General features: G+C 40.2%; 1 protein-coding gene across 7 annotated transcripts in view; it reads right to left on the bottom strand.

Annotated features, from left to right (window-relative positions):
* LOC112323094 (serine palmitoyltransferase 1) overlaps positions 1 to 25,053 on the bottom strand; it is a 162,751-nt gene that overhangs the window by 82,252 nt on the left and 55,446 nt on the right. For 4 of the 7 annotated variants that reach the window (XM_045188042.2, XM_045188045.2, XM_045188046.2 and 1 more), the window contains one exon: positions 153 to 7,653. The exons of 1 other annotated variant lie outside the window; for it this stretch is intronic. In XM_045188042.2, coding sequence (XP_045043977.2) covers positions 7,641 to 7,653 — 13 coding nt within the window. In that variant the 3' untranslated portion in view covers positions 153 to 7,640. Of the gene's footprint in view, positions 1 to 152; positions 7,654 to 13,896; positions 16,648 to 25,053 lie in introns of those variants that run through there. 2 more of the 7 variants (XM_045188053.3, XM_024580740.4) reach the window with 2 other exon arrangements.

Raw genomic sequence — 25,053 nt, 5'->3', positions numbered from 1 at the left:
CACTGGGCACCATCCATAGTTATTGTAATATTATTGACTATATTCCCTATGCTGTACTTTACATCCCTGCAACTACCAATTTGTACTTCTTCATCTGTTCACATCTTTCACCCCATGCCCCCAACCCCCTCCCCCATGGTGATTACCAGTGCAGTATCTATGTCAATGAGTCTGTTTCTATTTTGTTTGTTCACTTACTTTATTCCTTTCCACATATAAATGAAATGCATGGTATTTGTCTTTCTCTGACTGACTTATTTCATGAGCACAATACCCTCTAGGTCCATCCATGCTATCTCAAATGGTAAGATTTTATTCTTTTTTATGGACAAGTAATATTCCATTGTATATATGTATCACAGCTTTTTTATCCACTTGTCTATTGATGGGCACTTGGGTTGCTTCCATATTTTGGCCATTGTAAATAATGCTGCAATGAACATATGGATGCATGTATTCTTTTGAATTAGTGTTTTTGATTTCTTTGGATGAATATCCAGAAATAAAAAGTTGATGGGTCATAAGGCAGTAACATTTTAATTTTTTTGAGGCCCCCACATACTGTTTTTCCATAGTGGCTACACAGCCTGCATTCTCACCAAGACTGCACAAGACTTCCCTTTTCCCCACATCCTTAACTTATTGATGATGGCCATTCCAACAGGTGTGAAGTGATATTTCATTGTGGTTTTAACTTGCAGTTCTCTTATGATTAGTGATGTTGAGCCTCTTTTCATATGTCTATTGGCCACGTATATATTGTTGAAGAAGTATCTATTCAGGTCCTCTACCCATTTTTTAAAATTGGATTGTTTATTTTCTTGGTGTTGAGTCGTATGAGTTCCCCTCCCCACCTTGGTTGTCAAATGATTTTTTTTAATCCCCAAATGATCTTTAATTAAAATATTTAATATTTTCCTTTGTAGTTCTTAACTAGTTGGGCATTCCACTGCACCACTGCTGATGTCATCCATTATGTTATGAGGGTGGCAGTAAGTTTGAGAAGGATAGGTTTTAATTCTTCATTTAATGTTTGGTAAAATTCATCTGTGAAGCCACCCAGTCCCTGATGTTGCTGGTTGGAAGTTTTTTGATTACTGTTTCAGTATCATTAGTTGGAATCAGTGTGTTCAGATTTTTTGTTTCTTTTTAATTCAGTTTTGGAAAATTGTATGTTTCTAGGAATTTATATTTGTTCCAGATTGTCCAATTTGTTGGCATATAGTTGTTTAAAATATTTTCTTACAATCCTTTGTATTTCTGTGGTGTCAGTTTTTACTTCTCCTCTTCCATTTCTGATTTTATTAATTTGGGTCTTCTTCCTTTTTTTCTTGATGAGCTTGCTTATCAGTTCATCAATCTTTTTTTTGTAATCTTTCAAAGAACCAGCCCTTGGTTCCATTGATCATTTGTATTGTTTATTTACATTCTATTGTTTATTTCCTCTTTGAACTTTATTATTTTCCTTCTCACTTTGGGCTTTTTTTAATGGTAATTTTTTAAGTTCTTTTAGGTATAAGGTTTAAATGTTTGAGATTTTTTGTTTGTTTTTTGAGTTACTTGTAATGTTATGAATTCTCTTCCTGTTAAGATAGCTTTGTGTCCTATAGATTATCAGTTGCTGTGTTTTCATTTTCATTTGTCTCAAGGTAGTTTTTGATTTCTTCCTGGATCTTACTGTTGATCCATTCATTGTTTAGTAACATGTTAACCTCTACTTCTCCATGTGTTTTTCGGTTTTTTCTTGTAATTAATTTCCAGTTTCATTACAATGTGGTCAGCAAGATCTTGACACGATTTCAATCTTCATAAATGTATTGGGACTTTCTCGAGTCCTAACATGTGGTCTATCCTAGAATTTGTTCCATGTGCACTTGAAAAGAATGTATATTCTGCTTTGGGGTGAAATTCTCTGAAAATACCAATTATACAAATCCATCTGATCTAGTGCATCATTTAAGGATGCCATTTCCTTGTTGTTGTTTTGTTTTGTTTTGTTTTTGTCTGAAAGATGTATCCATTGATCTCAATGGGGTGTTAAAATCTGCTATGACTGTATTACTGTTGATCTCTCCTTTTATGTCCATCAAGATTGGCTGCATATATTTAGGTGCTCCTATGTTGGATGAAAAAAATGTTTACAAAGATTATATTATGAAGTTATGTAATGTCCTAATTTGTCTCTTATAGCCATTGTTTTAAAGTCTATTTTTTGCACATAAGTATTATTACCCCAGCTCTATTGTTTCCATTTGCATAAACTATCTTTTTCTATTCCTTTACTTTTTAGTCTGTGTGTGTATTTTGTTCTGAGGTTGATCTAAACAAATATGGGTCTTTTCTTTCTCCATTCAGTGTTCCTATGTCTTTTTATTGACACTTTTGGTCTATTCACATTTTAAGTGATTATTTATAGTTATGAAGTTATTTCCATTTTATTCTTTGTAACTATGTTCCCACAACCCCCCTCCTCATTTTTTCTTTTTCTTAAAGAGTCCCTTTGACATTTCTTATATTACTGATTTGGTGATAATGAACTCCTTTTGGCTTTTTTCTGGTCTGAGAAACTCTTAAGTTCTTCTTCAATTTTAAACGAGCTTCGCTGGGTAAAGTAGTCTTGGTTTAGGTCCTTGCTTTTGATCACTTTAAATATATTGTGCCAATCCTTTCTGGCCTAAAATGTTTCTGTTAAAACTATGGTATATTTACACAATGGAATCCTATGCAGCAGAAAGAAAGAAGGAGCTTCTACCCTTTGCAACGGCATGGATGGAACTGGAGAGCACTATGCTAAGTGAAATAAGCCAGGCAGTGAAAGACAAATACCATATGATCTCACCTTTAACAGGAACCTAATCAACAAAACAAACAAACAAACAAAATATAACCAGAGACATTGAAATTAAGAACAAACTGACAGTAACCAGAGGGGAGATGGGAGGGGAAGATGGGGGGGAAAGGGTGAAAGGTTTACAGGAACAACTATAAAGGACAGATGGACAAAAACAAGGGTGGGTGGAAACAGGGGAGAGAGGTGGGGGAAAAGGGCAGAAAACTGTACTTGAACAACAATAAAATTCAAAAGTATTTAATTAAAAAATTAAATAAATAAATAAAAAGAAATCAGCTTACAGTCTTATGTAGACTCCCTTGAGGTAACTGTCTTTCTCTTGCTGCTTTTAAGATTTTCTCTTTGTCCTTAACCTTTGCCATTTTAGTTATGATGTGGTTTGGTGTGGGCGTCTTTGGGTCCATCCTTTTCGAGATTCTCTGCACTTCCGGTACTTGTGCTTTGTTGTTGTTTTTTCTTTTTGTCCACCAGGTTTGGGAATTTTTCAGCCATTATTTCTTCAAATAGGTTCTCAATACTTTGTTCTCTGTTTCTCCTTCTGGTACTCCTATGATGTGGATGTTGTTATGCTTCATTTTGTCCCAAAATTTCCTTAAAGTGTTCTAATTTTTTAAATTCTGTTTTCTATTTCTAGCACCCCTGTGAGCAGATGTTTTTATGCTATATTTTGTCCCAGAGGTCCCTTAGACTATCCTCATTTAAGAACACACACACACTTTTTTCTTTCTGGTGTTTTGATTATCTTCTGCTATCTTGTTTTCCAAGTCCTTGCTTCAATTCTCTGATTCATCGAATCTAATATTGATTGTTTCTAGTGTATTCTTCATTTCAGATATTGTAGTATTCATTTCTAACTGGTTCCTTTTTAATGAGTTCTATGTACTCTTTTATGCTTACTATCTCTGTTTATATTATCACTAAGGTCATTAATTTTTTTCCTTAAGATCCTTGAGCATCTTTATAACTATTTTTTTGAACTCTCTTCCTTGTAGATTGCTTGTTTCCTTTTCACTTAATTCTTGTTATGGGCATTTATCTTTTTTTTTTTTTTAAATTTGGGGCCTATTTCTTGTTCTCCTTGTTTTGGCTAATTCTCTGTATTTGTTTCTGTGTATTAGCTAGATTTGCTGTGTTTTGCAGTCTTGATACAGTAGGTTTATGTAGTAGGTGTTTTCTGGGGCTCAGCAGTACAGTCTCCTTTATCACCTGAGCATAGTACTACAAGAATGTCCCTTGTGTGGGTTTTGTTAGCCCTCCTGTTATATTTGAGTCTTTATAGATGTTAGCCCCTTTGTGTGTGGGATTAATTCCCAGGCTTGTTGACTGTGAGATGAGCTGCTATTGTGGGTACTGACCACAAGAAATGGAATTCTCCCCAGCAGGGACTGATGCCTGCTGAGTTTCCTTTGTGTATTACTTGTGCAGCTAATTAGATCCTGGTCTGAAGTTTCTGCAGCCTGCCACCAGGTGTGTTGGTTCTGGGGCCTCTCAGGAAGGACTCGGGTGTAGGTTTCTGATAGATGCTGCCTGTGATTGGCCCTGGGCTACTTGTTTGGAGCTACAAAGAAATCCAGTTTGTGGCTGTCTCTGCTAGGCCTGGGTGTGTGTGGGAGGGGCTAAGGTATACAGCAAGGCTAACTTTCATTTGCAGCAAGCTTGGGAGCAGGTCACCAAAGGGTCCAATGCACCCCGAGATCCACCTCCACCTGCTTTCCCCTGCTGGCTGCCTATTAGGCTTAGTCACTGGAAGAGCCTCTGGTGGTACCCGAGTTGTATCAGGTAGATTTTCAGTGAGTCACCACGTGGTGGAGAGTAGTGTTCAGAAGAATGATGCAGATTCAAAGTCAGTCCCAGTGCTGGGTCTGAGGCTACTTAGCAAAAGCCAGGGTACACCAAGGCCAGCCGCCACCTGTGAGGTGCCCATGGATCTTTGTGTTGTGGTAGGGTCCCAGGGAGATACAGGGTGAGGCCAGCGGAATTCATCAGGCCCAAACAGACTAAGATTTGACCATGTGAAGGGAGGGTTCTGCACAGAAAAGGTGGCGTCATTGTGTTGTCCAATTGAAGGAAAAATGGCCTCCACCCAACTGAGAGCCACACAACTCAGTCTGTCCCAAATTCTGACCAGACCTCCTCAAGGGTCATATCTTGGCAGGGTAGGCCTCCAGGAGTCAGGAAGGTGAAACTAATGGGTCTATTATGGGGTGGCAGCACCATGCAGGCTCATTGGAAGAGGGGAATGGTTCCCACATCAAAGCCCAACAACTCAGTCTCTGATACTCCCTGAGTCTGCCTGTACCTCTACACCAGAGTCCCATGTAGCTGACTTCTCTGCAGGGTGTGAGCTCCACAGGGTGGGGTGACAGGGAGTTGGGAGGGTGGAGCTATTTCATTTTCCCAGGCTGATGCCCCATGGAAAAGACAGCTTGACTCAAAAAAGATGGCATCTGTGGGAAGTGTGGGACAGGGACTCAGCACAGGGACCCTGAAGCTGTCCCTTCAGTTCTCTCCTCAGGAGGCAAGCAACCCAGTGTTTCATCATATACTCCAAGCCACCCTCCCTCCATCTGCTGGGGCTCAGGGTAAGTGGCTATGAATGAGATTTTGTGTGCTGACCCTTTAAGAGGATGTTTGGATTTCTTGCAGAACCCCTTCTCTCCTTGGATGACAGAATCCCCACTGTCTTCCACAGCCAAATGTTAATGTGGGCATTTCTTCCCCACTCTGGTATGCTGGGTTGGGGATCCCTGAGTGAGGCTGAGATTCCACGCTCCTTAGGGGAGATCTTTGATGCTGATACAACTTTCAGATTCTCAGCTGCTTCTGTGGGATCAAGGACAGCCCTTTTTGCATCTCTGCACTTCCTACAGTCTCAATGTTGCTTCTTCTGTTAAGACTTTGGTTATAAGACTTCTCTTCAGCTAGCCTTCAGTTGGTTATTCAGGTTGATTATTCTATAATTTAGCTGTAATTTCAGTTTGGCTCTGGGAAGACATGAGTCTTAACTTTCCCCTAGTTTGCACCATCTTGGACTGTCCTGAAGAGCTCTGTATAAAACAAACTCAGCTTCATTTATTTTATATACCATCAATATGATTACATTACAGTGTGATGATCTTTCCTTCCTAACCTTAGCTTTGGTTATGACAATTGTGCATTTCTATGTTATATTAATGCCACAAGTCATGTGTTATCTGATTCTGTGTATTCCACTATCAAAGGGATTTATGTCTTCCCAGAATCTGAGTAACAAATTTTAATTACCAAGTATTTTACCAATGATAAATCACTCATATGCTTAATAAGTAAAAATATAGTTATACTAATAAAACCATGTAATCCAAATAACCAATAGTCTGTTCTTCAAAACAGAATCTTTTACAAAACCATTAGGTGACAATTTATCAGGCTTTTAATTCAGTCTTTCTGACCATCCATTGTTTGCTAATGGACCCATGAAGCTAGTACCTTGGCCTAATATAATTTTTTATTTGTGACGACTGACCATATCTCTGAGAGCAAGTTGCAAGGTTTTTACACTTTCACCAAGTCTTTTCCTGATAAGCAGCTCCACCCTGACAGGTTTATGTGATACCCCTTCCCCCCACTCTGTTAGTGATCACAGAGCACATGAAATACTGACATGTCTACTGCAAAAGAATAGTGTGTGTTATGGGCAGTATGCACTAGATCAAATGGTGCAGACTCTTAGTTCAAACCATCATCTATGTTCTGAAGAGACTGATTTTAGCATTAAAATTAAGTTAGTTAGTCTTCTGTCTTAACTATTTCTTCACATATCATCCTTCATTTGGGCATGCACTGCCAGCTGAAGATTCTGCTTTCACCAGTAACTTGTTTGTTGACTGAACACTTCTCTCCTGGGTGTCTCACAGCCTTACCCCATCCATGGTAGTATCATGGCAGAAAAGGTATTTTAGCTCTATCAATGTTTCAGTAGTTAATGAGAGCTATTTTGCCTGCCAGCTATGTCTCTTTTTCAATAAAGGCAGAGTATTCATTTGCTGGGGCTGCTGTAACAAAGCATTAGAGTTTGGGTGACTTAAGCAAAGGAAATTCACTGTCTCACAACTCTGGAGGCTGTAAGACCAAGATTAAAGTGTTGGTGGGGTTAACTCATTTTAAAGGCTGTAAGAAAGAGTGTGTTCCATCCTCTCTCTCAACTCTTGTGGTTTGCTGGGGATCTGTGGAATTCCTTTGCTTGTAGACATATCAGCCTGATCTTTGTCTTCATATTCAGATCGCATCCCTATGTGGGTGTCTGTCTCTGTGTCCACATTTCATATTTTTATAAGGACACAGTCATATTGAATTAGGGCTCACCTTAATGACTTCATTTTAACTTGATCATCTGTAACAACATGAAACCGGAAAAGGCACCAGCATTTGTGCTGCCTGTCACATACCGAACCCAATAAGCAGAGACAGGGATTGAACCTTTATAGGCACTTTATTCAGATGGCCAGCGATCTGAGAAGACAGTGGGTTCATACTCTAACAGACCATCTTACATTTTCTTTCCAAGTCAGCCTTTTAAAAAAATAACAGAAAACAAAGTGGGGGGGCGGATTTTGAAATACAGGGAAAATTAGATTAAAAACAGCAATACTGTCACCCTGGGCAGTTAGCTGTTCCCAGGGGCAGGTAGTGGGTGGTCATCTGTCTCTCCCTGGAATGTCCCAGATGCCTCCACTTGTTCCCAGGCGGTAATCTTTAGCAGTGTCCCAGAAGGTCGACTGTCTCTCCCAGGACTGGGAGAGGGTGGGCCTTATCTGTAGTCCCTGAAACAATACCTTTAATATATGCATTCCTTACAATAGACTTGCAACTATTTACCGTAAACTAAAATTTTCCAACTCTTGAGTCCCCTATTAGACCCTGTTTCTAAATAAAGTCACATTCTTAAGTACTGGATTAGGATTTCAACATCTTTTTGTGGAAGACACAATCCCACCCATAACAAGCAGTTTATTGAGCTAATATCTAATTTTGTCAAACATGTACTATAAAGCCCTTGTTCTGTTTTAGTTACTATATCCTGTGAATTTGTCAATAAAAATCTGTTTTTCTTTTCTTCCTTTTCCTTTTTCCTTTCTTATTGCTTTTAAAAATTCTCTTCAAAGACTTTGTTAAAAACCAATTCCTCATTTAATTTTTTTTTATATGCTATACAGCCATTTTCTTTTCTTACCTTTAATTCACACCTGAGGGTATGTTTATTGATTTTAGAGAGAAAGGAAAGAGATGGGGAGAGAGAGAGAAACATCGATATGAAAGAGATATATCAGTTGCTTCCTGTATGCTCACTGACCAAGGATCAAACTTTCAACCTAGGTGTATATGTGCCTTGACTGGAGATCAAACCCACAACCTTTTGGTATATGGGATGACACTACAACCAACAGAATCACCTGCCCAGGGCAGACAATTGCTTTCTTTTGATGCATAATTTTCTTGTTTCTTTTTATGACATTTCATTTTTGTGAACTTTTCATGTCTCTACGTCAGATGCTGCCTTTTCTCCTTTGTGTTTTGTTTTATTTTGCTTCAATTGAATGTATTGGGGTGACATTGGTTAATAAAACCATATAGGTTTTAAGTGTACAGTTCTATAACACATCAACTGTATACTACATTGTGCACTTACTACCCAAAGTCAAGTCTCTTTGCACCACCATTTATCTCCCTTTTGTCCTCACACATCTCCCCCAACCCCCTTTCCCTCTGGCAATGGCCATACTGTTGTCTATGTCTATGAGTTTTGTTTTGTTTTTTTTGCTTAATCTTTTTACCTTTTTCACCCAGCTCCCCAACTCCCCTCCCCTCTAATAGCTGTCAGTCTGTTCCATGTATCCATGCCTCTGTTTCTATCTTGTTCCTTAGTTTATTTTGTTGTTTAGATTCCACATGTAAGTGAGATCATATGGTATTTGTCTTTCTCTGACTGGCTTATTTCTCTTAGCATAATAATCTCCAGGTCCATCCATGCTGTCACAAAAGGTAAGATTTCCTTCTTTTTTACTGCTGCTTAGTATTCCATTGTGTAAATGTACCACAGCTTTTTAAATTCACTCATCTACTGATGGGCATTTGGGCTACTTTCAAATCTTAACTATTGTAAATATGCTGCAATGAACATAGAAGTGCATATTTTCTTTCATATTAGTGTTTTGGGTTTTTTTCAGATGTATTCCTAGAAGTGGAATCTCTGGGTCTTGTTTTGTTTTTCTTCTCACTAATTCTCAGCCATTATTTAAACTTGATAATGACCTAAACACAGAAAAGCACTATAAATGGGGGAAAACTGTCAAAGCTTTGTATTAAGGGATGGGACCACACTGGAGTCATTAAGCCACCTTCCTTACTGATACACACTATAATTTTATTGGTTAAGTGGGAAGCATTTTAAAGTAACCAGAAGATTAACATACAAGCGTGTATGGCATTCAGTACTCTGTGTTATTTCTCTAGGAAGTTTGACCAGTTATTCTCTTCTCTCCTCCCCTCAGCCCTCCAATATCCATTCCACCTCAGCCAGTGGGAGATGCTGTTGGGAAACAGGAGGACAGGAGCAGAGACAGCCCAGGGCACTTTCTCCCCATCCTCTCCTGCCTTTTTGAATGCAGCCTTGCAGCCTGGCAGTGGCTGGATTTTTTATGGCCCCAACTATGGTGGGGTTGGGATTCTAACACAGCAAGCTCTGGTAGAGCTCCAGGAACATATGCCCTCCCTGGCCATTCAGACCTGGAGCTGGAGCTGTCTTTTTTGTTGTTGCTGGTGCCCTGGTCTCCAACACCTACTTTACTCAGTGGTCCCCTTAACCCTGCCCCTGCCCCCATGAGCAGTGCCTTTGTTAAAGACTCTTTAATAACCACTTATGTACGCCATCTATGTCCAGACAAATGAAATAATGATTAAATTTTGAATTTCAATCAACATTTAATCAACAGTCCTCCTCCTTTTTCTATGAACCTTGGAAAGTCAACAAATAACAGTCTCTGAGAAAACAATGGTCTTTCTTTCAGACCTGCAGCCATTGTATACTTTACTAGAACTTTTAAGTTTAATCATAAACTTTTCTTAACAAAGAGTGAAGAAAGTAAGGCTTGGGCCCAGCATTTTTATTATATCCTCCAATCCAATTACATTTGTGGTAATATTTCCATTCATAACAATGTTATCTTTATCAGCTAACAAAATGCCTCAGGAATTTATGTATTTGAAATATTAATGCAATTTCTTCTGACTTTGTAAGAAAAAGAAATCACTATTCTTTGAAGTGGTACCAACACCAGCATTAGTTATATCCCTGGCGAGTGGTTCAACAAAGAGGTCCATTTTTCAGAAATTATACCTTATGTGTAACAAAGTAAGGTAGATTTTTGACTATGTTATCATTCTATTATTATTTATTATTGATGCATTCAGATGATTCTAAACAATTCAGTTCTATATTTTTGGCAATCCAAAAGAAATCTCAAAAAAGTTCAATCTTAGTCTAATTGTTTAAAGGTGTTTCCAAACATTAATCATTTTTATTTTAAAGATTTTATATAATTACTTTTATAGAGGAAGGGAGAGAGGGAGAAAAACATCAAATGTGTGGTTGCCTCTCAGATGCCCCCTACTGGGGACCTGGTCCACAACCCAAGCATGTGCCCTGACTGGAATTGAACCAGAAACCCCTTGCTTCTCAGGCTAGCATTCAAACCATGGAGCCACACCGGCCAGGGCACAACATTGATCATTTTGATCACTCTGATATGCTACTATAGACCTATAGGTCTATTCTGGATCTGGCTCACCTCAAGAAAATTAAAAATGGTGACATTTGGATATTTGGAGGAAAAAGCTGTAGTGGGAAATAAAGAGGGCAGTGAGTGTACACAGTGGTGTTCAATCCATGCTAATTGTTGCTATATCTAGGACTGTTGCTCCACCCACTGCTGGGTCCCTGCGGCCCAGTGTACCACCTGGGACTGCCCTATCTTCCTAGTCCACACAGGTCATTCTGGTCCACACTTCTCAAGCATACTGCTTTCATGAATCACTGCTGATTCCTCCCTACATCCCAGGGTCCTTTACTCCTCCATCAGCTATCAAATGCCTTCTGAGGACCCTGAAGGGGCATCTGGGAGGAGTAAACAAGGAACGTGACATAGGACACACTGACAGCCAGCTTCTAGACATGATGGCTGCACAATCTACCCAGAGCCTTCCATATGCCAGTCCAAGGGCAGTAAGGGTCCGGGTCCTCAGGCAAATGAGAAAAGAAGGATGATGTAATAGATTTCTCACAAAATCAAATTTGTTCAATTAAAAAGGCCTGTCCTTAATTCTGACATTATGTCCTTCTTAAGCTTTGCATTAAAATTCACTTTCTTTTAAGAAATCAAATTTATAAAAACAGCTTACTATTTTGTTTTTAGTTTAAAAATGTTTATGTATTTCTCTGGGGAGGGGGAACAAAGCATTGCTACTTAATTTTGCAGCACCATGGTTTTTGCTTATCCTGACCAGATAAATAGAAAGGTTGTGATAATTTCTGTGAGGCCCTTGAAACCCAGGAGATGATAATGACTCAGAACTAGGAGTGGGCAGTGTCAGCACTTGTCTCTAGGCTCTAAACAGAAGAGGCATCCCTGGTTGCAGCAGTGTCAGTTGGCAAAACACAGGGGGCTCCTCCCTGGCCCTGACAGATGGGTTCCACATGGCTCACAAGAGTTGTGAGAGAAGGGGAGTGTTTTCATACAGAGGGGCTATCAACGGGGTCTTCTCCGACAGCCCCTCCGCATGTGTAGAAGAGTCTCTGGTTCTCCTCCACGTACTCTTAAAGATAGCCACCAACAGGTCCAGAGGCCAGGGCCCTATGGAAGGCTCTATGTTCTATCCTGGTCTCAAGGTGTGGGCACAGCAATCTCCAAGGTCCCAGAGATGGGAAAGAGTTGAGGAAGACAGGGAAGCTCTGTGACTGGTGGGGTGTCAGTCAGAGTGCCTGGGCTTCCTGAGGAAAGGCACACCAACAACAAACAAATACCGTGTGTGCCCAGGCAGGAAGTCATGCTAGCACGAACAAGAGTGACTCTGTTTTAGATGGGCACTCAGAAGATTCCACTGAGGGGTGACGGAGGAACATGCTGTGGGTGGGAGAACATTCCAAGTGCAGAGTTTCAGGGTGAGAGTATCTGGAGAGTTTGAAGAGAAGCAGAGCCCAGCATGGCACCAGTGCTGTGAGTGACGGCAGGAAGGTGAGAATGAGGTCAAAGAGGCCTGGGGTCACACCATGAAGGTCTCTGAGACACTGGAAAGAACTTTGCACTTATTATAAATAGATGAGATACTAATAGACATTTTGGGGCTGGAGAGTAGGACTGGCACAGTTAGCCAAACATTTGAAGGGATCACTTTGGCAGCTCTGTGAACAGGCCAGAGGGAAATGGTGTGGACACAGGACAATAGATTAGGAGGTTATTGCAACAATGCAGTGGGGGTGGGGTGGGAACGGGGCAGAGAGAGAGACTGCTGAGTGAGTTTCTAGATTGACTGTTTCTCAATTTTGTTCTTGACGTTTTTAACAGCACAACTTCAGATGTGGGAGACTGAGTGAATAGAGGGAGCATTCCTCAACATAATAAAGACCATGTATGAGAGACCTACAGCCAACATCATACTCAATGAACAAAAACTTAGAGCTTTTCCACTAAGATCAGGAAGAAGACAAGGATGCCCTCTCTCACCACTCCTATTCAACATAGTATTGGAAGTCCTAGCCACAGCAATCAGACAACAAAAAGAAATAAAAGGCATCCAAATTGGAAAGGAGGAAATGAAACTGTCACTGCTTGCAGATGACATGATAGTGTACATGGAAAATCCTATAGACTCCACCAAAAAACTACTCGACCTAATAAATGAATTTGGCAAATCAGCTGGATACAAAGTCAGTACTCAGAAATCAAAGGCATTCCTGTACACCAACAACGAAACTGCAGAAACAGAAATCAAGAAAAAAATCCCATTTGATGTAGCAACAAGAAAAATAAAGTACCTAGGAAGAAACCTAACCAAGGAGGTAAAAGACTTGTACTCGGAAAACTGCACAACATTGAAGAAAGAAATGAAGGAAGACACAAACAAATGGAAGCATGTACCGTGCTCATGGATTGGAAGAATTCACATCATCAAAATGGCCATACTACCCAAAGCAATGTGTACATTCAATGCAATCCCTATTAGAGTACCCATGATATATTTCACAGATATAGAACAAACATTTCAGAAATTCATATGGAACCATAAATGACCATGAATAGCTGCAGCAATTTTGAGAAAGAACAAAGCAGGAGGGATCACAATACCTGATATCAAACTGTATTACAAGGCCACTGTAATCAAAACAGCCTGGTACTGGCATAAAAACAGGCACATAGACCAATGGAACAGAACAGAGAGCCCAGAAATAAACCGAAGTCTCCATGGTCAGTTAATATTTGACAAAGGAGGCAGGAGCATAAAATGGAGCAAAAATAGCCTCTTCAACAAATGGTGTTGGGAGAGCTGAAGAGCTACGTGCAAAAAAGGGAAACTCGATCACCAACTTACACCATACACAAAAATAAATTCAAGGTGGATAAAAGACTTAAATATAAGTCGTAACATCATATAAGTCCTTGAGGAAAACATTGGCAGGAAAATCTCAGATATTCCACACAGCAACATCCTCACAGACATGTCCCCTAAAGCCAGGGACATAAAGGAAAGAATAAACAAATGGGACCTCATTAAAATAAAAAGCTTCTGCATGGCTAAAGAGAACAGTGTTAAAATAAAAAGAGAACCAACAGTATGAGAAAACATATTTGCCAACGATACCTCAGACAAGGGCCTGATCTCCAAAATATATCATGAACTCTCACAACTCCACTCCAGGAAGACAAACAACCCAATTAGAAAATGGGCAAAGGACTTGAACAGACACTTCTCCAAGGAAGACATACAGAGGGCCCAGAGGCACATGAAAAGATGCTCAGCATCACTAGCCATCAGAGACATGCAAATTATAACCACAATGAGGTACCATCTCACACCAGTCAGAGTGGCCAACAAACAAATCAACAAACAAATGTTGGAGAGGATGGGGAGAAAAGGGAACCCTAGTGCACTGTTGGTGGGAATACAGACTGGTGAGGCCACTGTGGAAAACAGTATGGAATTTCCTCAGAAAACTAAAAATGGAACTGCCCTTTGACCTAGCCATTCCACTGCTGGGATTATACCCTAAGAACCCTGAAACACCAATCCAAAAGAACCTGTGCACCTCAATGTTTATAGCAGAACAATTTACAATAGCCAAATCCTGGAAGCAACCTAAGTGCCCATCAGCAAATGAGTGGGTACAAAAACCATGGTACATTTACACAATGGAATTCTATGCAGCAAGGAGAAAGAAGGAGCTTAAACCCTTTGCAACAGCATGGATGGAACTGGAGAGCTTTATGGTAAGTGAAATAGGCGAGACAGTGATGGACAAATACCACATGATCTCACCTTTAACTGGAACCTAATCAACAGAAGGAAAAAGCAAACAAAATATAACCAGAGACATTGAAGTTAAGAACAATCTAACAATAGCCAGAGGGGAGGGCTGAAGGGATACTGGGGAGAAGGGTTTTTACTATAAAGGACACATGGACAAAACCCAGGGGGAGGGTGGAAGCAGGGGAGGGAGTTGGGTTTGTCTGCAGGGCAAGGGGGTAGAGAGGTGGGTAGAAAATGCAGACAACTGTAATTGAACAATAATAATTTAAAAATTGAAAAAAAAAGTCCTATGAAACCTACTTTGCTAATACCCTCAATTTAAATGGTAAGGGTGAAAACATCAAATGAGTTTATTCCCCAAAGTTTTATGGCTCTTTAAGTATCTCACTCTGACTTGAAATAAGCCTTTAGAGTTCTTTGAATGTTATCTATTGTTTGATCATTATTGCCTGACAATGATTGATGAGCTTTGTGTATACACCCTGTAGTCCTATGCAAATTAAACCCAATAAAAGCCCATTGAGGAATGGGCTCCTGGTCCTGCTCCTATGAGAAATTGGGCACCTTTCCTCCCCAAGCAGATCATGTCTTGGTAGACTTATTCTCATCTGTGGTGGATGGAGGGCTCTGCAGGCAAAGTTCCCCCACAATTTCTGTTTGTATATATAAGCAGTAAAATATTTATAAGATTTGAAGTATGTAAATCTTGTTAAAAATAAAATACAAGTGACTGTGAAGTCTGGAAATGTTGGCAATGTTTTAAAAATAGATTTAACCCCATTGATTGTTTTTTGGAGGCATGGGTGCATGTTTATGATGTGGAACTGGACACACAAATTACGTGAGGCAATGTATGAAATACATGTGCAATGACTGATGGGAACGCTGCTTATTGAAGCAGCACATTATTCATTCAATTCAATAATGAAGCACATTATTCAATTTTGCAATGCTTATTGAATTATTAATCGCTAGTGAGGAACAACACATTCACATGTTATAGTAAGAAACTATTTATTATGGATGTTTGTTTATGTTTTCAAAGTTTATGGCAACCCTGACCAACTTTAATTTAAAAGTCTGAATAATAATCACTCAGTTTAATCCTGTGAAAATAGTCAACATTAAAAGGACATATTAGTTTTTGTAAAGGATTTTTAGTATAAATTTTTCCTAATTTGATCTCATTTTGTTCTGATCATTAAACTTATCTTCATAAGCTACCTTACAAAAGAAATGTAATTCAATATGGACATCTGTATATATTCCAACATTTTGCAATTCAATCACATTGTAAGGGGCTAAGGTAGAAAGTTATAAATCTGTAAATTATGAAGAAGAGAAGGAAATTTCTTGTTGAAGTAAATAGGCCAAAAGAGCCTATCGTCAGCTCTGCTTCTCTAAGACAAAGGACTGTGTGGCTTTTATTCTGGTCAGTAAGCTGTGAGATTTAACCAGTGACACGAGCTTGGCAGCTCTCATCAAACAGATTTTAACAAGGCAACGGCAATGAGTTCCTTTTGACCAACAAGAAATATGTGTGCTCACTAGGGTGCACCATTTGGAAAGTGAGAATTTTGATGATTAACATACACTTTATTTCAATTCAGATGTTATGATGGCCCTTCTGGTATTTTATTAGGCCATGTGTATTTATCAACATAGATTAAACGATAGATTTTGTAAGATTCTTAACTATTTGAAGTAGTATGTCCATTTTAGCCTTACATTGAATATACTATCCAGCCTGACTGTCTGAATCTTGGAAAATGTGCATGTTTAAATAATTATTTGATAGATATATCCTCCAAAATAGTCTATTAGTTTGTTAGCTTGACATTAGAACCTTGTCATATACTGGAAACATGTGCAATATCACTTGAGGGCATTACCATGTTTTAAGAAAAAATAATTAAGAAGTTTAATTTTGCCAGAGGATAAAATAGGAATATTACCAGGTATTGTACTCATTTGTAAAAGTCTTCACACAGTGTTAGCCTGTTTCATTTAAGAATAAAACGAAACCCACACACCTGACACAAACTGTTATGTGCAAAATTATGTATCAGTTGCTTAGCACTGGAAGGTGAGGGAGAATCCAGAGATTGTTTTGCTGGTTTATTTTTTTTCCTAGAGCAGCAGGCCTTTACCATGTTTCCAAAGTAAGGAAGTCAATCCTATGTTAATTGCAGCATTATTTCCAATAGACAGGATTTGGAAGCAGCCCAAGTGTCCATCTGTAGACGAGTGGATAAAACATTTATAAGATGGAATACTACTACTCAGCTGTAAAAAAAAAAGAAAAGAAAAGAAAAGAAAAGAAAAATTGACCCTTTGAGTGGGTAAAGGGTAAAGCATGGATGGATCTGGAAAACACTATGCTAAGTGAAATAAGCCAGCCAGAGAGACAGGTACCATGCCATTTTACTAATATGTGGGATCTAATGAACAAACTGAACTAACAAGCAAAACAGAGACAGACTCATAGAGAGCAGATGACAAGTCTGGGGGGACTTGTGAGGTGGAAGGATTGAGCAAAAATGAAAAAAAGAGAAAGAACTCAGATATGTGGTAATTGTTGGGGAAAGGGGGTGGACTGAGGTGGAATAGGGTATGGGGGATAAATGGTGATGGAAAAAATAAAAAGAAAACAAACAAACAAAAAAATCCAACAAAAAAAAGGAGTTCAGAGCTTATACCCAATGATATAAAATATGTGACACTGAGAGGGACTTCCGGCCAAGACGGAGCCATAAGTAGACACACTGTGCTTCCTCACACAACCAAAAGGACAACAAATTTAAAAACAAAAAACAACCAGAACTGACAGAAAATTGAACTGTATGGAAGAACAACAACAAAGGAGTTAAAGAAGAAACATCCAGACTGCTAGGAGGGGCGGAGATGGGCAGCCTGGTGGAGAGGACTCATGGCAAGGCAGTGGCTTGCAGACTGGACAGTCCCACACTGGCATGTGGATAAACTGTGAGGAACAACTGGGAATGGAAATAGACCAAGCAACCCAGGATTCCAGTTCAGGGAAATAAAGCCTCAAAGCCTCTGACTGAAAACTCCTGTGGGGGTTGAGGCGGCAGCAGGAGAAACTCCCAGCCTCACAGGAGAGTTTGTTGGAGAGACCCACAGGGGCCTAGAACATAAACAAACCCAGCCACCTGGGAATCAGCACCAGAAGGGCACAATTTGCTTGTGGGTAGCCATGGAAGTGACTGAAAACTAGCAGAGAGAGAAGTAAGTAGCACTGTTCCCTCTTGGACCCTTCCCCCACATACAGTGTCACAACACAACCACACAGGTTGCCCAGCCCTAGTGAACACCTAAGCTCACCTCCCTACTACGTTACAGGTGCTCCGAGATCAAAAAAAAAAAAAAAAGCACCCCAATGAAAGAACAGTTCAAACTTGCAGAAAAAATACAACTAAGCAACAAAGAGATAGCCAAACTATTAGATGCACAGTTCAAAACTAGGTTATCAAGATGCCACAGGAACTCATTGGGTACTACAATAGCATAAAAAAGACCAAGGCAGCAAGGAAGGCAGCACTATGTGAAATAAACAAAAATCTGACCATTAAATAGCCAGAAGAGGTAGAGGGAAGATGGCGACGAGATAGGTGGGAGCAGAATCCACTTCCCCTCGGCACCAGTGAAACGCCTAGCTGATCTGAGGAACAGAGCGAACAGCCAACAGTATTCCAGCATATATGAAGATCAGACACCAAAGATAGAGGACATTGAAAGATCAGACGGTAAGAAGAGTGCTTAAGGACAGTAAGGTCCCTGGGACCAGTGCGGGGACCAGGGCAGCTGAAGCCCCCAGCCGGGGTGCAGGGTCTGCTGCAGGATTCTTGGGAGAGAGCCAGGCTGGGCTGTGTGAGAGGCCAGGTGCTTGTTTGGACCAGGGGGGCTTGAATACGAAGAATTTCTTGAAAAGAAAAAGAGAATATAGAGGCACTCAGCGGACAGTTAGAGAACTCTCTGCAGCAGCTGTGGCCTCTTGCGCCCCTAGCCCTGCAGCCGCTGGACCCTGAACACAGGATAAGCAGCCGCAGCACACACCTGAAGCCTGGTTGCGTGCACCCAGATCAGCAGACTGAGCGCCCACAACTGAAACCCCGGGTGGGCGCACACCTGCTCAGTGGCCCGGCTGCCTGGGTGCCCAGGCCCAAAGTGCCCCAGTGGGCGCGTACCCCAATCAGTGGCCTGGGGACCACACCTGAAACCCCAGGTGGGCGCACACCTGGATCAGCAGCCGGGGCGCCCAACCTGAAACCCCAAGTGGGGCCAACACCTGAAACCTTGGGTGGGTGTGCACCTGGATCAGCTGCTGGCTGACCCGGAGCACAGGCCCAAAGCCAGGATCAGCCTCGCAACTTGATCAACGGCCTGGCTGCCCATGGGCAACCACAACTGAAGCACCAGTTCTAAACAACTCCCACCTAGCCCCTGTGCACAGAGCCCTGCAGGGCCTACTGGCTCTCTAGGAGAAACACAGAATGCCCAGGAGAAGGGAGCTGCAGGGCTAGGGGAGACTTCAGTCCCCAGAAAGACTTGACCCAGTAGGGGGCTGAACTACCCTGAAGGAGCACTGAGAGCCCCTAGCATCTAAGACAGCAAAGAGCAGGAAGGTGGAGTATGAGTTGCCCCTGATTGGTGCACCTCAGTGATAGCACAACCGGTGAACTAAAGGCCTAGCGGGGAGCAAAAGGACCCCGAGGAACTGGACTACAGGCTAAACAGCAGCAAAAAGAGTGCGGCTCAGGTAGGGAGAAAAGAAACAAATCCCTACAACCACCCCCTCCCGTTTCACAGACAGGAAGACCAGCAGAACTAACCTGACCGGTTTAAAGCAGCAGAAGACTTTTTTTTTTTTTTCTCTTCTCCTTTCCCCATAAATTTCTTCTTCCTTTCTGTCCTTCTTTCTTTTTGTATTCCTTCTTCCTTCCATCCTTTACTTTTTTTCCCTTTTATTCCTTCTTCCTGCCTTGTTTTATTTTTTTATTTTAATTTTTGTTAAAATTCCTTCCTCTTATCTTTCCTCTGATCTGTTTTCTATTCCTTCTTCCTTCCTTCCATATCTATTCCCTTTTTCCTTCCTTCACTTCCCCACCTTTTTTTTCCTTCTTTCTCCTTTTTCCCATAAGTGAGACAATAAAACCTAGATATCTGAAAAGACCAGAGTTACACGCTGTTAGACCCATGAACATCAGCTCAAGACCAGTCAGTGCAGGAGGTTAAGCAGACGGCACCACTGAATCCCACTGGCATTCTACCATAGAAGTTCATACCATAAACCCAGGGAGTCAGAATAGATCAATTTAAGAAGCAGAGGCTAACAAGAAGAGTCTCACAAACAATGGGAAGACAAAGAAACAACCCTGAAATAAAAGGAAAGGGGGAAGCCTCAGAAAGAATGCTAACTGAAAAAGAGGCAAGTCAACTATCAGATACTGAGTTCAAAGCAATGGTTATCAGGAAGCTCACTGAGCACTCTGAGCTCACAGAGAACTACGAGAAACTACAGGGAAACTACAATGAACTCACTGCAAACTATATCAACATGAAAAAGGAAATAGAAACTATCAACAAGGGCCGAGAGGAAATGAAGAATACAATTTCTGAATTGAAGAACACAGTAGAAGGAATGAAAAGCAGACTTGATGAAGCAGAGGATCAGATCAGCGAGCTGGAGGACAAACTAGAACAAAACACCCAGAACGAGCAAGAAAAGGAAAAGAGGCTCAGAAAGAATGAAGAGGGATTAAGGGAAATGCAGGACAACATGAAATGTAACAATATCCGTATAATAGGGATACCAGAAGAAGAGGAAGAGCAAGGGATAGAAAACCTGTTTCAAAAAGTAATGATAGAAAACTTCCCTTTATTGATGAGAGAAAAAGTCACCCAAATCCAGGAAACACAGAGAGTTCCAATGAAGAGGAACCCAAAGAGGCCCACTGCAAGACACATCATAATTAAAATGGCAAAATTCCAAGACAAAGAGAGACTCTTAAAGGCAGCAAGGGAGAAACAGGAAGTAACATACAAGGGAGCCCCAATAAGGTTAGCAACTGACTTCTCAATGGAAACACTCCAAGCCAGAAGAGAGGGCAAAAAAAAATTCCAAGTAATGAGAACCAGAGGCCTGCAACCAAGACTACTTTACCCAGCAAGGCTCTCAATCAAGATAGAAGGCAAAATAAAGAGCTTCCCAGACAAAAGAAGTCTAAAAGAATACACCTCCACCAAAGCAGCTCTGCAAGAGATGCTAAAGGGACTGCTTTAAGGAAAGGAAGGAAAAGAGAAAGAGAGAGAAACACAGGTAGGAAAAAATGGCAATGAATAAACAACCTATCGATAACAACCTTAAACGTAAATGGATTAAATTCCCCAATCAAAAGACATAGAATAGCTGAAAGGATAAGAAAACATGACCCACACATATGCTGCCTACAAGAGACCCACCTCAGGACAAAAGACCTACAGAGACTAAAAGTGAAAGGCTGGAAATAAATTTTCCAAGCAAATGGGCAGGAAAAAAAAGCAAGGGTAGCCATACTCATATCAGACAAAATAGACTTCAACAGAAGGGCCATTAAAGACATACCCAGAAGGTCACTTCATAATACTCAAGGAAGAATCCACCAAGAAGACATAAACATTGTACACATACATGCACCCAACACAGGAGCACCCAAACACATAAAGAAAATCTTGGAGGACTTCTAGAAAGATATTGACAGCAACACAATTATAGTAGGGGACTTTAACACCCCACTGTCAAAAATGGACAGATATTCCAAACAAAATATCAACAAGGACATTGTGTCACTGAATAATACCCCAGATGAAATGGAATTAACTGAAATATATAGAGCTTTTCATCCCAAAGAATCAAAATACACATTGTTTTGATGTGTACACGGAAAAGTTTCAAAGACAGACCACATGATAGGACAAAGAGCAAGCCTCCACAAATTCAAGAAAATTGAAATCATATCAAGCATTTTCTCTGACCACAAGGGACTGAAACTAGAAACTAACCCCAAATAAAACACTCAAAACACTCAAAATCATGAAGATTGAATATCATGCTATTAAACAATGAATGGGTCAAGAACGAGATTAGGGAAGAAATCAAAAACTTTCTGGAAACAAATGAAAATGAACTCACAACAACCCAAAAGCTATGGAACACAGCAAAGGCAGTCCTGAGAGGGAAGTTCATAGCAATACAGGCCTACCTTAAAAAGATAGAAACATTTCAAACACACAACCTAACACTACGCCTACAAGAACTTGAGGAACAACAACAAAGACAGCCCAGAGCAAGCAGAACGAAGGAAATAACCAAGATCAGAGCAGAGTTAAATGACATAGAGACGAAAAGCACAATTCTAAGGATCAATGAATCCAGCAGCAGGTTCTTTGAAAACATAAACAAAATCAACAAGCCTTTAAGCAGGGTCATCATAAAAAAAGAGAGAGGATCCAAATAAACAGAATTAGAAATGAAAGAGGAGAGAGTACAACTGATACCACAGAAATACAAAGGATTGTAAGAAATCACTATGAAGAACTCTATGCCAAGAAATTTGAAAACCTAGGTGAAATGGACATATTTCTAGAAAAATATAATGTTCCAAAACTGAAGGAAGAAGAAGCAAAACACCTGAACACACCAATAACAGCAGACGAAATTGAAGCAGTCATCAAAAAACTCCCAAAACACAAAAGCCCTGGACCAGATGATTTCACACGAGAAATCTACAAAGCATTTAAGGAAAAGCTAACCCCTATCCTTCACAGACTATTCAATAAAATCCAAACTGATGGAAGACTCCCAAACTCTTTTTATGAAGCCAGCATCATCCTCATCCCAAAATCAGATAAAGACACAACTAAGAAAGAAAACTTCAGGCCAATATCACTGATGAACATAGACGCTAAAATCCTCAACTTAATATTGGGAAACCACATCCAGCAATACATTAAAAAGATCATACACCATGACTAAGTGGGATTCGTCGCAGGGATGCAAGGATGGTACAATATTCACAAATCAATAAACACAATACATCACATAAACAGGAGCAAAGACAAAAATCACATAAAAATATCAATAGATGCGGAAAAAGCATTTGATGAGATACAGCACCCATTTATGACAAAAACACTCAGCAAAGTGGGAATAGAGGGAGCATTCTTCAACATAATAAAGGCCATATCTGACAGACATACAGCCAGCATCATACTCAATGGACAAAATCTTAGAGCTTTCCCTCTAAGATCAGGAACAAGAAAAGAATGCCCTCTCTCACCACTCCTATTCAACATAGTATTGGAAGTCCTAGACACAGAAATCAGACAACAAAAAGAAATAAAAGGCATCCAAATTGGAAAGGAGGAAATGAAACTGTCACTGTTTGCAGATGACATGATAGTGTACATGGAAAATCCTATAGACTCCACCAAAAAACTACTTGACCTAATAAATGAATTTGGCAAAAGAGCTGGATACAAAGTCAATACTCAGAAATCAAAGACATTCCTGTACACCAACAACAAAACTGCAGAAACAGAAATCAGGAAAAAAAATCCCATTTGATACAGCAACAAGAAAAATAAAAGTACCTAGGAATAAACTTAGCCAAGGACGAAAAGACCTGTACTCAGAAAACTACACAACACTGAAGAAAGAAATTAAGGAAGACACAAACAAATGGAAGCATGTACCATGCTCATGGATTGGAAGAAGTAACATCATCAAAATGGCCATGCTACCCAAAGCGACTTATAGATTCAAAGCAATCCTTATTAAAGTACCCATGACATATTTCACAGATATAGAACAAACATTTCAGAAATTTATATGGAACCATAAACGACCCCAAATAGCTGCAGCAATTTTGAGAAAAAAGAACACAGCAGGAGGGATCACAATACCTGATATCAAAGTGCATTATGAGGCCACTGTAATCAAAACAGCCTGGTACTGGCATAAAAACGGGCACATAGACCAATGGAACAGAACAGTGAACCCAGAAATAAACCGAAGTCTCTATGGTCAGTTAATATTTGAGAAAGGAGGCAGGAGCATAAAATGGAACAAAAATAGCTTCTTCAACAGATGGTGTTGGGAGATCTGGACAGCTACGTGCAAAAAAATGAAACTTGATCACCAACTTACGCCATTCACAAAAATAAATTCAAGGTCGGTAAAAGACTTAAATATAAGTTGTAACACCATAAAAGTCCTAGAGGAGAACATTGGCAGGAAAATCTCAGACATTCCACGCAGCAACATCCTCACATACACATCCCCTGAAGCAAGGAACATAAAGGAAAGAATAAACAAATGGGACCTCATCAAAATAAAAAGCTTCTGCATGGGCTATAGAAAACAGCATTAAAATACAAAGAGAACCAACAGTATGGGAAAATATATTTGCCAATGATACCGCAGACAAGGGCCTGATCTCCAAAATATATAAAGAACTCACATGACTCCACTCCAGGAAGACAAACAACCCAATTAGAAAATGGGCAAAGGACTTGAACAGACACTTCTGCATGGAAGAAATACAGAGGGCCCAGTCACATATGAAAAGATGCTCAGCTTCACTAGCCATCAGAGAGATGCAAATGAAAACCACAATGAGGTACCACCTCACACTAGTCAGAGTGGCCAATAAAAACAAATCAACAAACAAATGTTGGAGAGGATGTGGAGAAAAGGGAACCCTAGTACATTGTTGGTGGGAATGCAGACTGGTGAGGCCACTGTGGAAAACAGTATGGAATTTCCTCAGAAAAGTAAAAATGGAACTGCCCTTTGACCCAGCAAGTCCACTGCTTGGATTATACCCTAAGAACCCTGAAACACCAATCCAAAGGAACCTATGCACCCCAATGTTCATAGCAGCACAATTTACAATAGCCAAGTCCTGGAAGAAATCTAAGTGTCCATCAGCAAATGAGTGGATTCAAAAACTATGGTACATTTACACAATGGAATTCTATGCAGCAGAGAGAAAGAAGGAGCTTATACCCTTTGCAATTGCATGGATGGAACTGGAGAACTTTATGCTGAGTGAAATAGGCCAGACGGTGATGGACAAATACCATATGATGTCACCTTTAACTGGAACCTAATCAACAGATGAAAAAAGCAAACAAAATATAACCAGATACATCCAACTTAAGGATAATGTAACAATAGCCAGAGGGGAGTGGGGAGGGGACAGTGAGGAGAGGGGATTACAGGATTATAGTAATAAGGGATACATGGACAACATGAAAGGGAAGGGTGGAGGTGGGGGAGGGAGGTGGGTTTGGCTGGGGTGGGGTAGAGGGATGGGGAGAAAAGGCATACAACTGCAATTGAATAACAATTAAAAATTTTTTTAATAAAATAAATAGCCAGAAGAATATTCAAAAAGAAAGAAAGAAAAGAAAAATCTACAGGGAACCAACAGTGATGGTAAGAAAACCAGGATTCAAATCAACTGTTTGGAGCAGAAGGAACAAATAAACATTCAGGCAGAACAGAATGAAAAAACAAGAATTCAAAAAAATGAGGAGAGGCTTAGGAACCTCCTGGATATCTTTTAAACGTTCCAACA

Source organism: Desmodus rotundus, chromosome 1, assembly GCF_022682495.2.
Source record: "Desmodus rotundus isolate HL8 chromosome 1, HLdesRot8A.1, whole genome shotgun sequence".
Classification (NCBI taxonomy): Eukaryota; Metazoa; Chordata; class Mammalia; order Chiroptera; family Phyllostomidae; genus Desmodus; species Desmodus rotundus.
This window is presented reverse-complemented; position numbering and strand designations above follow the sequence as displayed.